The sequence below is a fragment of the Pipistrellus kuhlii genome, unplaced genomic scaffold, assembly GCF_014108245.1.
Source record: "Pipistrellus kuhlii isolate mPipKuh1 unplaced genomic scaffold, mPipKuh1.p scaffold_m20_p_10, whole genome shotgun sequence".
Classification (NCBI taxonomy): domain Eukaryota; kingdom Metazoa; phylum Chordata; class Mammalia; order Chiroptera; family Vespertilionidae; genus Pipistrellus; species Pipistrellus kuhlii.
The window spans coordinates 39,850,532-39,866,524 of NW_023425405.1; the positions used below are offsets into that span (position 1 = coordinate 39,850,532).

The following is a 15,993-nucleotide window of genomic DNA, read 5'->3' on the forward strand; positions in this document are numbered from 1 at the left end:
ATCATCCAAAACCCTTGCCTTTCCCTTCATTCAGTCATGAAGTTGTCATATCCTATCTCTAAAAATCCCTCCCTTATGGTCTCTAACCATTTCCCTCCCTTCCTTCCTTCTTCTCTACCTGCTTCTTCTTTTTTTTTTAAATATATATTTTATTGATGTTTTTACAGAGAGGAAGGGAGAGGGAGAGAGAGTTAGAAACGTCGATGAGAGAGAAACATCGACCAGCTGCCTCTTGCACACCCCCTACCGGGAATGTGCCCGCAACCAATGTACATGCCCTTGACTGGAATCGAACCCGGGACCTTTCAGTCCACAGGCCGACGCTCTACCACTGAGCCAAACCGGTTTCGGCTCTACCTGCTTCTTAAACCATGTCCTTTTTCCTATCCACAAGCCTCAGCTATTTCACCTTGTGGTGGAATATTTTATCCACAGCATGGCCTTCAATCCCAGCTTTGTCAACCTGGAAAGCTGGCTTTGACAAGTCAGCTCAAGTAATTGCCACTTGGTGAAACCTTCTGTGACCCCCCTGCCCCACCTCTCCTCAACAATACACCAAGGATAAATTTATCACTGTCACCTCTGAGCCACCACTGTAGCAACTGCATACCTGTGTTATAGCTTATCACAGTCTTTCCCTCTGACTTGAAGGCATGAATGGGTCTTTTTCATCTCTGTAAGCCCCAGGACCTGACCCAGTGCCTGGGGCAAAATAGGTGTTCAATAAATATCTTAAAAATGAATGAATGTATTGCATAAACTAGTCTGAACAGTACATACAAGAGACTGTAATAGAGAAAGAAGCTGGATATAGAACTAATATCATATTAAACGAAACACTAAAAAAAAAAACAAAAAAAAACAGTTTAATAATATTACCAAAATATCTAAACCCTAATTTGATTTATAAGTCACTCTGAGAATTCCAGCAGTCTCCATGGCAACCTCTGGTTCAGCAGTACAGTTTACCCACATGGCAAAATTTAGAGATAGAGGAATTTTTAGAGTATGTCTAAGATAATGTTTTGACTTTTACACCTAAGGACACTGTATTACATATTTAAATGTCTTCGTTTCAGTCCTAGAACCTGAAACTGTGAGCCCTTCATTATGCCACCCTGCTTCCCAAAGACAAACAAGTAGCTTCATCTGGTCAGATTACAAAGGAAGAAACAGAAATGGCAAATTTGTTTTTGTTCCTGGTCACATAAATGTTAAGGATAAAGATAATACCAAATCAAGTCTCAAAATTTAGGTCTGAGCAGGCAATAAAACCACCTTTAAAACTGAAGTCTATCACCATTGCTGCTATACTGAAAACAAGATGGTGGTCTATGTTTAAAAATTCTTGGAAATGCAAAACAGGCTCCCTCAGATAATGAAGATCCTAGTGATAAAGTATTAAAATAATAGCCCCAGATTATATACATAACTGAGAATATTCAGAATAAGAATATCCACAAACTAGGCACACACGCATACACACAAAAATATAAACAGGAAAGGTCCTTACTGAAGACTACTATAAGTAAACTATGTAAAACTCAAAGTACTGCATTCAATAGCAGAGAAGTATTATTTCTTGTACTATGAAACAAGAGAGGAAGAGAGAAGTCCCGTTTGATTAGTCATTTAAAATGCTACCAGAGAAAGCACTTCTCCAAGGAATAACTGAAGACCAGTCAGGACAAGAAAAAAGCATTCATAAGCCTTGTGCATCTTTAATTTCTGTTTATATGACAGCTGATGCAGAACAAGGAAGTCATATTATAAGATTTCTCCCTGTAAAAGTTATTAATCCTCCATTAGTGGGGAATTAGGAAAAAAATTATTCACGGGTAATTATGTTAAAGATCAAAGCAAATGACACATTCAAGCAATCTTTCTAGAGAAATCGTATCTCACATACCATGAAGAGAATAAGTGCTGAAAGAATATTAACAGTGAAATATTTAACAACCATCTGATATCTCATTAAATATATGGAAGACCTGAAGGCAAAAGCCTTCCCATTGTAAATCCTCATTTTCCTTTTTTTTTGGGGGGGGGGGGGTTTGCAAAGGGTGGTGGCAGAGTCTATGGGCTTTTTGAAGTATTCTCAAAGGCTTGCCCTAGAATATGGCTATGTATTATAGACTAGACATTGAGCATAGACTACCAAGTGAATAATGTTCCATGGAGTTGTGCGATGCAATGACAATAGTGAGTGGTGACTGAGAATAGGGATGAGGTCTTTTCACGGCTGACCCTCTGGAAAGTCTGTAAGGTTTTGTTGAATGAATGAATGGATGAATGGATGGATGGATGGATGGATGGATGAATGAATGAAGATATTCATATTGTGTCAAAGAGATCTGTGTGGAAAGGGGGCTGCCATGGGACTCTAGAGGTATTTCTTTTCTTTGCTACCACCAACCAGCTAGTTAGCAAGCACTTTCAGAATTTGGGGATGGTGTTATAAAATGGCCATGAAAGAATTAAAAAATTATGAATTTATTTCACTGGTTACTAAATTCTGAAATAACTGACTATCCTAGGGTGAAATATGATAAAGTTTTAAATTTGTTGACTTTACATCAGACCAGGAATATACTGTTTCAGAAGCAAGCATGGAAAAGCTATCAATCAAGGAAGAACCTTTACATGATGAGAAAGAATACAAAATCCTTCCCAAGTTTCTATGTAAAACACAATTATATATAAACATCTCATTCTTGGAATCTGTCTCACATGGAAATACAGAGAAACATAAAATGCTGTATAGCAAAAATTAAACAACCCACATGTGAATAGGAAAACAGATTATGTCATTAGTAATTTAGTAAGTGCCTATCACACAGTATGATTAAGTTTTGTTTTATTTATTTATTTATTTTCCTTATTGATAAAGGTATTACATATGTGTCCTTGTCCCCACCCTACACTCATGCCCTCAACCCCCTGTTGTCTATGTCCATTGGTTAGGCTTAAATGCACGCACTCTGAGGTTTGATGATCTGATGGATGCTTCTCTGTCTGTGGGTCTGTTTTTGTTCATCGGTTTATGTTGGTCATCATTATAATCCACAAATGAGTGAGATCATGTGGTATTTATCTTTCTCTGACTGGCTTATTTCGCTTAGCATAATGCTCTCCAGTTCCATCCATGCTGTTGCAAATGGTAAGAATTCCTTCTTTTTTACCGCAGCATAGTATTCCATTGTGTAGAAGTATCACAGTTTTTTAATCCACTCGTCTGCTGATCGGCACTTAGGCTGTTTCCACATCTTAGCTATGGTGAATTGTGCTGCTATGAATATAGGGGTGCATATGTTCTTTTTGATTGGTGCTTCTAGTTTCTTGGGATATATTTCTAGAAGTGAGGTCATTGGGTCAAATGGGAGTTCCATTTTCAGTTTTTTGAGGAAACTCCATACTGTTCTCCACTGTGGCTGCACCAGTCTGCATTCCCACCACCAGTGCACGAGAGTTCCTTTTTCTTGGCATCCTCACCAGGACTTGTCGTTTGCTGATTTGTTGATGACAGCCATTCTGACAGGTGTGAGATGGTACCTCATTGTCATTTTGTTGGGGCTACCAGGATAGAAAGGGAGGGAATTAATTACCCCTCTTGGATAATTAGTGAGTTTGAGCATGCTTTCATATGTCTCTAGGCCTTCCTTATGTCTTCTTTTGAATAGTATCTATTATTTAGGCCTGTCTTTTGATTGGGTTGTTTACCTTCCTTTTGTTAAGTTATATAAGCTCCCAGTAAATGCTGGTGATTAAACCTTTATCGGTAGATAACATTGGCAAATATGTTCTCCCACGCAGGGGGCTTTCTTGTTGTTTTGTTGATGGTTTCTTTTACTGTGCAAAAGCTTATTTTTTAATGAAATTTAGCAGGTTATTTCTTAACCACTCATAGTTTACTTTAGTTAAGTTTGATATTAATTCTTTTTCAATTATTGTATTATTTCTTTTCCCTCTTAATGGCATCTAGGGATACTACATTTCAAGAGTAAAACTACAAAACAAGCAACCAAACAAATATCTAAGTTTATCAATTATATAATACTAGAGGCTTAGTGCATAAAATTCATGCACAGGGGAGGAGGGATGTCCCTCAGCCCAGCCTGTAACATCTCCAATCTGGGACCCCTCAAGGGATGTCCAACTGCCCGTTTAGACCAGATTCCACCTGACATCCCTCTAACGACCCAGTACTGCTAGCTCCCAATTGCTCGCCTGCCTGCCTGCCTGATTGCCCCTAATCACTTCTGCCTGCCAGCCTGATCACCCCCAAATCACTCCCCTGCTAGCCTGATCGACGCCTAACTGATCCCTTGCTGGCCCAATTGCCCCTAACTGCCCTCCCCTGCCAGGCTGGTCACCCCTAACTGTCGTTCCTTGCAGGATTGGTCGCTCCCAACTGCCCTTCCTTGCCAACCTGATCACCCCTAACTTCCTTCCCTTGCCGGCCTGGTCACCCCAAACTGCCTTCCCCTGCTGGCCTGATCACCCCTAACTTCCCTCCCTTTCTATTCTGGTAGCCCCTAACTGTCCTCCTCTGATGACAATAAAGTAGACACTGAAATCCCTCTACAAACTACAGTCACACAATCAATGGTTAGCCAAGCTCTCGGTTTCTCTCCAATCACATTTCCATTCAATCCCATCTTTTCTGTGCATATAAATTAAGAGCCTACCTTTTCACCTTCATTGGATTAGAGACTTTATATTGGCTGGAATATTTGTTGAAAGAGTATCACTAATTGCTTCTGCTAGTTTTAATAGCAAGCTTATGTTAGATTTGCACATACCATTGATCAAGAGACTTACTTCCTACTATCAATTCTTAAGAACTATCATTCCATAGTCTATCCCCTTTCATCACATAGCTCATTAGAAAGCAAGTGGCTTTTTTTTTTTTCAAGTTGTGCTTTTTCTCCCCATAAATAAGATGTCATTATTTCACTAACACTTAAATGATGAGGATTACAAATTTTCACCAGCACACTAAGATGTGGGCAGTCAAGAGGCTCCTACCTGCATTGTGCTGTTTGAGTGGCTCCCATCCATCAGCATCTGCTGTTCAACTCTGTTTCCAAGCAAAAGCACACATTTCCATAGGACAACCACCTTAGTAATCAACGATCCATAGTTAAAGCCTCAAATATTAAATTATCAATAAGAGTAGGACATGTAGTAAAATGTACATAAACTCCCCCTTGCTCCCTAAAGTGACTAAAGCATCAGTTAAGAAATAAAATTTTAAGCAAGAATATATAGATGAGAATGAAAATACCCTTTTTTTCAGAAGATGTGGATGAAAATGTGGCGATCTCGGGAGACTATAGGTTAGTTACACCTTCAAGATATAGTCAGAGTATTTACCTACAAAAACTCAAAAAGGCCCAGGGCTTGGACACACAGGTTCTAGAAAGTGTGCAGGTGAAATCAGACAACTGGAAATAGGCTGGCAGTTGAGTTTGTACCAGCAATTGACCCATAGTCTTCTCTATCTCTCACCCCAACCCAGCAGCAGGACACTGAGTATTTATTCTCTGGATAAATTAAATCCAAAAGACCTCAAATTGAGAATAAAGGGTGAGAGCAGGGTGAGACGCAGAGCTGAGAAGGGAAATGAAGTGAAAAATCTGTTTCTTGATCTGTGTGTAGATCAGCTCCCCTCCCCCCTCCTGCTTTGAGGAAGTCAGCTGCCAGGAAGCAGCACCTGAGGAAGAACAAAGGCCTCAGGCAGGGACATCTGAGTCTCTCCCAATGAAGAGTACAGCTCCTTCTGAACAAAATAGAATGAACTGAGGAGGCAACAGTGCTTCTAAACACAAAGACTCATAGTGCCTCATTTATAAAGTAGACAGCCAAGGATCTCAGCACCCCACGGTTTAGGAAAGCTCCCAACAGAAACCAGAGAAAAAGAAAGCAGAGCATATATATGTGTGTGTGTGTATATATATATATATATATATATATATAGCAACTTTGAAAAAAAAAAGAATGAAAAGTTTAGAAGATAAAAAGTGGTGGGGGGGGGTGGTTTTAAAAACAGAGGATTAATAAGAAAGCTTAAATATCAAACTATTAGAGATTTTCCAAAAAAGAAAGACAGAAAAGATAGGAGGAAAGAAATAATTAAAAAAGAAATTCAAGAAAATTTCTAAGAACTGAAATATATGTCTTTATATCAAAGGGAACCTACCCAGCACGAACAGAAAAAAGACATACACACTTCCCCCTACTAAAGTATCATGAAATCTCAGAATACCATGGAGAGAGAAAAGAACCTAATCCTCTACGGAGAGAAAGTATGAGGGGCACACGAATGGCTGCGAATCAGAATGGAATCAGACTTCTCAGCAGCAATACTAGAGCTCCAAAGAAATGAAGCGAAGCCTAATGACATACTCAGAATGAAACTTTATCAATCCCATGTGGGAGTAGAATAAAGACCTTTTCAGAAAACTAAGAACTTGAAAACTGTATCTTTTTAAAAATATATATATTTTATTGATTTTTTACAGAGAGGAAGGGAGAGGGAGAGAGAGTTAGAAACGTCGATGAGAGAGAAACATCGACCAGCTGCCTCTTGCACACCCCCTACCAGGGATGTGCCCACAACCAATGTACATGCCCTTGCCGGAATAGAACCTGGGACCTTTCGGTCTGAGCCAAACCGGTTTCGGCATGAAAACTGTATCTTTAATGCATACTTTCTTATAAAACTAAAGGAAGACTGAAATCCAGGAAATAGGGAATCTATAATCAGTAAAGGCCTGGAAGGAGGGGGAAATCCAACCCAGAACAGACTAATGAAGTGACTACTTCCAGGGGTGTGTGGGAACCAAAAAGACATCAACATCCTAAAAGGCTAGCAACGGCAGAAAGCCATTGCCTGCCTCAGACCTAAAAGCCATTATTCCCCCTAGTAAGAAAAAGGTCAAGTGTTACTGAAATCTACTGATAGCTAGAGCATGGAAAGGGACTTTCGCACAGAAGTTGTAGTCAGCCCTTTCCAGAAATATGGACTAAAGTAGGGAAGAATTGGGAATGAATATTCCATCTCCCTCTCCTCTCACTTGTCCATTGCCTAAATCCAATTGGAATTGTAGCCAAGACAGCTTGGAGGATATATTCCTTAGGGGCTAGTTAACCAGGACACAGGGCAGGGCAGAAGAGGGTAGAGAACAGATTTGAAGAGAAACGGAGAATAACCAACTTAGGACCAACAACCACAGAAGAGGGGCAAATAGAAATCCCAAAACAACAGATGTTCTTGCTAAATTTAGCAAAACATCAGAGAGCTGAGAGAGAAAAGCTCTAATGAAAAGGCTGAGAAAGGGAGATGTAAAAAAAAATTAAAAGGGGTTGATAGATTTGCTGATGTGTTTGAGCATTTGGAAGTTTCTGTCACACTGAATTGACATATCCTTCATATCTATAAATAATAAAGAATAAGAACAAAGATAACTAAACTAATACAAATCAGAGACAATTATAAAATCCAGGAAGAACACAGATTATACAAAAAAGAATACATATCATGAATACTACTTAACTTAATCCGGAATATTTACATACCAATGTTTCAAAATGTGATATAGACTCTATATTGGGAGCATGAGATGAAATCAGGGATGGTTGATGAAAGAAAATTAATCCTTTATCTATCATAACATCTTTAGATAATGTTTAAAATCATATATATATATATATATATATGGAGAGAGAGAGAGAGAGAGAGAGAGAGAGAGAGAGAGAGAGAGAGAGAGAGAGAGAGAGAGAACATGCGCCAAGGGCCATCACAACCACAACAACTGAACAGACGACCAAACAAGCTGAGTGGGGCGACCAGGCCAGCAGGGGGGAAGACGGGGGAGGGAGTTGGTGGCAACCAGGCCAGCAGGATGGACAGTGAGGGGTGGCCTGGCTGGCATATGGGAGCAGTGAGGGGCAACTAGGCCAGCAGGGGGGGGGGGCAGTTGGGGGTGACCAGGCTGGCAGGTGGGCAGTGAGGGGCGACTAGGTTGGCGGGGGTGCAGTAAGGGGTGATCTTGCTTTATTGTGGTGGTTTGGAACTAAACCTGCAATATTTCTGAGGTATGCCTACACTCCAATAAAAATGCAATAAATTTTGCTTGGCTGATATACTAAGAACTAATAAGAACACCATTGTCAACATTTGTGGAGTCTTATGCTTCTTAAAGAATTTCACATTTAACCATCTCTTGCTAGTTTCATAAACCAGTGAAGCAGCTGAGTACACTATGGATTATATTAACATCATGAAATCTAGTCATTGTGATCGGGTATTTAAACATCACCCAGAAAAACAATTTGTGGGTTCCAATACTTTGCCAACTTCGGTAAAAATAAGAGAATTTTTATTTTTTTAAAAAATATTTAGTAGTGAAGACTACATATAATGTCTCATTTTATATATTATTATTCAGCTAACTTATCACTAAAAAATGACCAAACACATCCACCGAAAACACACATACACTCTCCATCACACAAACACACATTAATAGACAACATGAGATGTAAAAACCATAATCATTTTAGCCTTTTAACAGAAAAATAGGACTGGGTCCCTTCAACACTCCAAAGCCATTGCTAAATTCAGCACTTTGGTAGCTACTCAAAATCCTATCTAATAAAGAGGAAATATGCAAATTGACCATCACTCCAACATATAATACAGAATATTAAAGTAAGGGGATAAAGTCAGTTCTCAAGGCTGTGGAGTGAGAGAGAAAGCCACAACCTTTATTTGAAGCACAAAGGATTCAGCATGACTCAGAGCATAATTTAAAGTACAAAATAGGAATTTCACTGTATCGTGTTTTGGAATAACTTTACTAACAAAAGAGAGCCCAACTGCTTATAAATCATCTTAAGAGATTATGTAATATGTTGGAAAGGAAAGGGCTTGGAGTGTGTTAGCCCTTGAATGTTGCCTCTGCTCGCTATATGTATGACCTTAATGTCCTATTTACTCTTCCTGGGTTTTGCTTTCTTCCACTGTATTATGGTACAATAGTTAAGTAATTAAAATTTATAAGAGCTTAGAACACGTCTGTGTTCAATAAAAGTATCTATTATTGTTACTCTTGTTAAGACTCAATTACTATTGTTACTCAATTTCTCAAGACAGGGTTTCATATAGAATAAATTTATTTTCAGGATGGGGGTTAGAGTAGAATTTATCTATGATTTCTCTCTCTTAAAATACTGGTAAACAAATCCAAGTCCTCAAAAAACCTTATTTTATTATATAAATTTCCTGGGTTCAAGAGAGATCATTAAGAATGACAGCAACTCTGTATGTTGCCAAAATGTATGGTGATTAGGCTTATTTAATAAAAAGTAATGCTAAATGGCCTTATAATACTCAATGAATAGACAATTTCTCTTCTGATATATGCAAAATCAGTTTTGATGCAGACATTTTTCTATATATCAAGATGGATATGGAAATTTTTTTTCTAACCACCCAGCTGCTACAACGTTAAATAAATTAATTTTAATCTTAAATCAGAGATGTAATAGAGAGAGGAGTGATTTAATATGCAATCTCATTACATTTGACAGGCTTATTTATAAATGATTTGCCCCACATTTTGACAAGCATAGTTAATATGTTAATTAGCTTTTAAACAGATGATGAAAGGAAGAGACTGACACGCTATCATTCTTCACACTCCATGTTGGGGAGCACTGTCATTGAAACCATACGGTAGTGCTATTATATAGTGTGGCCACCCCCAAAAGGACTGTATCCGTGATGAGATAATTATTTATCAGCTACCGATAGCTTAGTCACATTATGCTAAAAATCAATCCCTTAAAATAATCCCAACTGATCTTCTGCTTTAGGAAATAAATGCCACTCTAAACTTACGTATGTGCTTCCATGAAGACTACACAGCTAATGGAGAGCAATGACCTCCACAGCTAGACCAGAGCTCTGACGAGGGAGGAACTAACTACAGGCATAAGCTGCTTTCACATCTGCACTTCTGTTAATGGGGTTCTCAGCACTTGGTAAGCCTCTTTGGTTTAGAAGCTTAGATGATTTCCTACACTTTAACTTCCAAAGAGTTATAAAATCCAAGAATTAAGAGAAGTTAGGCACGAGACTATGTCCAATTTGATTCCTCTGCTTAATTTGATTCACAGAGGGGAGACAAGGTATCAAAAATGGTCTGTCTTGCTGAGTACTCAAATCCCAAGGGATGCTCACACCCACCATGGGGCTGGAGACCCAGAGCAGCAAGTCATAACAGGGATAGCTCTGATTCCCATCACCTGCTGCCCACGTAATGCCAATGTGTCTTCATTAATATTTTATCGCCGGTGGTTATTTAAACAGAAAACTGGAAAACGTAACACCGTGTAGGGATCGTTAGGTTTTAGTTCTCCCTCCTGCCCCAGGATGGTAATGAACTGTAAAAATAGCCTGGAACAACTGCCACCTGCCTCCCTGCTATTGTCCTTGGGTTAATATTTGCACTTCTTGGTGCACCTGCGCCATGGCTCAATTATGGTCCCATATCCAGGTCTTCACACACCCAGCATCAGTCTCATTTATTATGCAAAACCCGGCACCCTGTGGACTTCTCCCTAACTGAAAAAATACCTGATGTACAGGATAATAACAAAATGGCTGTCAGAAAATGGCTTGGAATGAAATCAAATTCAGCATGACAGGCAGGGACAGACATCATCCAGAGTTATGCCAAGAAGCTTAACCATAAAACATGGACTATCTGATTTTGCCAATGATAATGGTTGCATGCAGGCCAAAGGTATTTGGGGGGTCTACTGTTTTGTTTTTTTAATACTCACCTGAGGGTATGTTTATTTATTTTAGAGGGAAAGGAGGGAGAGAAGGGCAGAGAGAAAAAAAGAGAGAGAGAGAAGCAGCGATTGAATGCCTCCTATGCACACCTGGACCAGGAACCAAACTGGCAACCTAGGCACAGGCCCTGACCGGGAACTGAACCTGCAACCTTCTTGATATAGCAGCGGATGATCCAACCAAATGAGCCACCCTTCCCAGGTCTACTATTTTGTATGTTTTCCTCCCTTCCACTTTAAGTAGAAGTCTTATTCTTATACTTCATTATGTCTCTGGTTAAAGTAAATGGGCAGAAAATGCCCAAGCCTTCCTCCTTAAGAGAATGGACACACAGAAGAAAAAATGTGTGTGTGTGTGTGTGGGGGGGAGCAGGGGGAGGCAAAGCCTGGAAATGAAATGCCAATGATCAGAAACAGACATAACGGCAAGTCACAATCTATGTGGCTCTTTGTACTTGAAACAACACTTTTAAAGGTTTGGGGAAAATTAGCCAATAGTGTATAAAAAACAGCTTCTTCCGTTTATGAGGGTAGTCTTAACTGAACTGCCAAGTACTAAGACAAAACTGCCCCGAGCCACAAATATTTCCAAATTATGTTCTATTAGAGGAGTCCTTAACTGACCTCACTGAAAGGCAACCCACAATTTCCATATTTAAAAAATGGAGAAAACCACTCCGTAATTCAAGAATATTAAGCAGTGATTACTTGCATAGCCTACTCTCAAGAGGGAGAAAGGAAATTAGAAAGTTGGTAATTGATATCTGATGAGTTCTTTGTCCTTTATTTCCAATTTTTTACTCTATTACAACCAATGATCAAAATATCTATTGTCCCTGCCTAGTCTTGGGAGGGGAAGGGGGAAGTTAAAATCTAACTGTAACAAAATGTCCAAAACAAACAAAAAAGCCAGAGATGGGATGAAAAAATATATTAGCTCAGCTCCTCAATGATAGATGCTCCATGTTTGGGAACATGCATTATGATGGTATTAGATTTATTATAAGGCATTACAAAAATGTATGGCAATAGATGGTAGGCTGTTTGATGACCCAGATTCCTTTATAACTCTATTGAAAGCTACAGATCTACACGACTTAAAAATAAATAGGTCCATGTGTACACAAAATCCTGTAGGTAATCTCAGCGGTTTCAAACATCCCGAAATCCCATTCTCGGAGGGCTTGCTGGAACCTAAATTAAGAAAATCTACACTGTGCCCTACATCACAAGGAACTTGTTTTCTCACCGGAAAATATTTGAATGCCAAACATTAGGGTAGAAGCCAGACCTCATCACAGCCTAATTAACTAAAAGCCAAGATAACCGAGGGCAGAGCTGCAAAGTAAGTACATGGCAGTAAGATAAACACCACGTGCTAAAGTTTTATTGAGGTCGTAAACATCATGTGAACATGTAGCTGAATTCTCTATATGGGACACAGTCATTCTTAGAAGATGATTCCTCCTGTAAAGTAACCACATGGTATGGGAAATGTTTTGCTTTAAATGTAATTGTGAGTCTAAAAAGAGATTTTTCCATTAATAAAGGATATTTTCAACAGTCACTAGTAAACCCTTTCTGAGCTAAAATTATTACCTTATTTGATTCAGGTCACAATGGATTGGGAACCCATATGTTGTTATAAATAATAACCAGGCATTAAACCTCACGAGTCTCTGAGCCTCCAATAATGCTAGGTACTTAAATTTTGCTAAACCATCATGTGAGATTGAGACTCTATTGAAATTAAATGTGTTGCGACCCTTTAACAGAGTAATTTTATTTCATTTTGGATAATTAGTGGCAACAGTTTCCAGCACTATAGTGCACCAAATTTAATGCCTGGCAGTTACACCAAAACCTTCAGACCACCTATCTGAGCTTTGTTGTGAATTTAAACATGCTAGCTACTACTTCCAACCATACTGTGGTTTGGAGATACAGATATACAACCTTGTAATAAAGCAAAGCCACAAATTAAGACCTTTAGGAGAAAAATCACTGACTACTTGCGGGAAGCCACAGCTTGCCAATACTGTCACCAAGGAAAGCTGAAGACCTAGGGCCTTGGGTGTTATCAGGGCTAAAGCTAAGCACCAAAAGTCCGATTACTATTCCTGTTGAGATAGTGGTGGCTCAAGACAATTCCCTAACCTGATAATCCTTTTACTGTTTACCAAACTTTACCTTTGACATGCCTGAATGCATTGCTAAAGGGAAAATGTGTATTCAAGTAAATAAATAGTGGACCAGGCCAGAAGTCTGTGTGTCTCTTTAAGAAAGAGGCTCCTGTTATAAGAGGTTTGGCTCAGTGGATAGAGCATTGGCCTATGAACTGAAGGGTCCCAGGTTCAATTCTAGTCAAGGGCATGTTCCTTGGTTGCAGGCACATCCCCAGTAGGGGGTGTGCAGGAGGAAGCTGATCAATATTTCTCTCTTATCAATGTTTCTAACTCTCTATCCCTCTCCTTTCCTCTCTGTAAAAAAATCAATAAAAAATATTTTTTTTTAAAAAGAAAGAAAGATGCTCCACCTGCCCCCCCAATTCCTTCTAAATTCATATTTCTGGTAGAGCATTTTCATTTTCCTTCAGATCCTGAACCCTGCTGCGAAGGTTGCAGCAACTACTGACAGTTAGAAAAGTCTCTGCCCCTGTCCATCAAGAGGATTACTTGGCCCCATCTGCAAGGCGGGCTCTGATGAAGAAATATTCCCAGTCGTGTTTTTTAAAAATCTAGTATCACTGCCACACACCGGCAAACACTCCTCCACCATTAATCTTCATTCAAACTGCTGGGATGTTTATCTAGGCTTGACCCAGACCAAGCACCAGCGACAGATTAGCTAGAGAAAAGCTCCCGTTTCTCACCACATGTCAAGGCAGGTAGAATACTCTGTTGAGCCCAGGAGGACATCTGGAGGTCGGTACCATAAGGTAACCACTTCATTGGAGTACGTGTGGCTGGGGACCGATTTTGCTCTTGCAAGACCTGCGGGTGACATGAAACATAAAGAAGTTTAATAGGCATTCATAGGACAAGGGAACTTAAGTGTAAATGTTAACGGTTTTAAAAGGTCAAACATGACACTGCAATACAGAGTCGTGAATTTAGTGTCAAGGTTACAAGAAAGGCCGACTTGTTTCAAACACATGCTTGTAAATCATTCATATCCCTAATAAAACATCATGACTCTAATAAAACCCCAGGAGAGTAAACAAATGATCCATCAATGATTAGACATTACACAGAAGCTGAGAAATCTTCCAAAGAATGTTCCATGGAGCTCGAGTTCTTAGAGCTATAAATAGTGTTATTGGAAAGGCTTCCAAGGTGAAATAATTTTGAGAAAAATGGGTGAAGAAATTAAACAGTATTCCGTACATGAGATTTCTCAGTGCCTTTAATTGTCCTACTGTGTATTGTGAATCTGAAAGAAGACAGTGTGACAGTTTTCTCAAAGGAGATTTCCCAAACTTCTCTAGGTTTCAAGTCCTGTCAAGCACTTGCTAGGCACTACTTATTCAAGGAAGATCATTTGAAAACTAAATAAATAAAAAATAAGGGAATAGTTCAAAAAATTAAAGTGTTTTCTAAGAATTTTTTAAAACTGAAAAAATGGTCACAATAATATGTTAAGTGATAATGCACATGCACTTTGACCTCACAACAAAGAATGACAGGAAATGCATTTTTCCAAACTTTCTACAATGACTATGATTCCTCTAAAAATCACAAAATCTAGAATTTTCTGTCTTAAAAGAAAAAATAATCTATGTGATAGGGTTCTATCTGGGTATGTTAATTAATGACAAGGGTAAAGTATTATTTATCACTGTGATGCTCAAAGCACATATAAAATTTTAATAATATTCTACCAGAACAAATTCATTGCCTTGTTCTGCTTATTTTAATTTTTATGTAGTACTTAGAAACATGACTTTTTCCCTATTTATTAAACACTTGGTAGTCCCTTTAGTATAGTCTATGAAAACATTAAAATTAATAGGACAGATGGTGAGACAAAGAATTTCTAATTAATTCAACTATGATATATGTTATAGTAACTCAATTTTTCTACAGTGCAGTTTTTCTAAAAATCCAATGGCATATTACAAATTGGTATGTGTTTAATAGACAGATTATAAACACAAATACATACACATATGTGGTCTCCAACTTTTTTGCACATAAATAGAATAACTACTTTTGATAACAGATTTCCAAAACAGATTTCTACTTCTTTTCTTTTTCCTTTTAAATTATAGTGATTAGACATTCATATACCTTACGAAGTGATCACTCCGGTAAGTCAAGTACCCATCTGACACCATACATAGTTATTACAATATTATTGACCATATTCCCAATGCTGTAGTTTACAGCCCCCTGACTATTTTCATAACAGGCAATTTGTACTTCTTAAGCTCTTTCACCTTTCTTCCCTCAATTCAGGCAAAGCTGAACACCAGACAGGACAATCAGGGTGGTAGTGTATCCAGAATCTAGTAATGCCATCAAAATGTTTAGTTCCTCAAATGGGCATGTTTCTATACGGAGACCAAAGAGCTAAGCACAAGTTCTGAAATAGGTTCTGACTGGTTCCATATGCTGTTGTCAAGTCTAATGGGAAGCTAAAAACATCCAGGCTGGATTCCCTTGGCTTTTCTGAGGCCCTGTTGACAGAAAGCGATGCCAGAGGGATAGGAGAATGAAAATATCTGAGATTTTCCTTGACAGCTTGGAAGACCACACTAGTTATAGAAAATTATGATATTTTTCACTTTTAAAGGGAGAACATGACCTCAAAATAACTTAGAAATAGTATAAATCTAAATGATTATATGTGATTTCAAGTCAATTATGTTCACTGTGACTTTAAGTTTATAAAACTGGTTAAAAATATCTGGAAAATATAAATAGAAAAGGCTTTGTCTACATTACTTTCCTCCTTCCCACATGTTTAGGTCAAGGACTGCCCAAATTCCACTCATGAGGGTCACAAAACTTTTCAAATTAACAGTGAAAATGAGTTTTCCATATCTAACTCTTCAATGTGTTAAGACAGTTTCTTAAAATAATTTGTGGGTAAAGTTATATATTGAAGAATGTTACATTCTTCTCA

The 15,993-nt window shown here is 38.5% G+C and overlaps 1 protein-coding gene across 3 annotated transcripts in view; it reads right to left on the reverse strand.

The window, feature by feature from the left end:
- CDK14 (cyclin dependent kinase 14) overlaps positions 1 to 15,993 on the reverse strand; it is a 485,190-nt gene that overhangs the window by 194,873 nt on the left and 274,324 nt on the right. For all 3 annotated transcript variants that reach the window (XM_036429493.2, XM_036429494.2, XM_045578458.1), the window contains one exon: positions 13,739 to 13,859. In XM_036429493.2, coding sequence (XP_036285386.1) covers positions 13,739 to 13,859 — 121 coding nt within the window. The remainder of the gene's footprint in view (positions 1 to 13,738; positions 13,860 to 15,993) is intronic.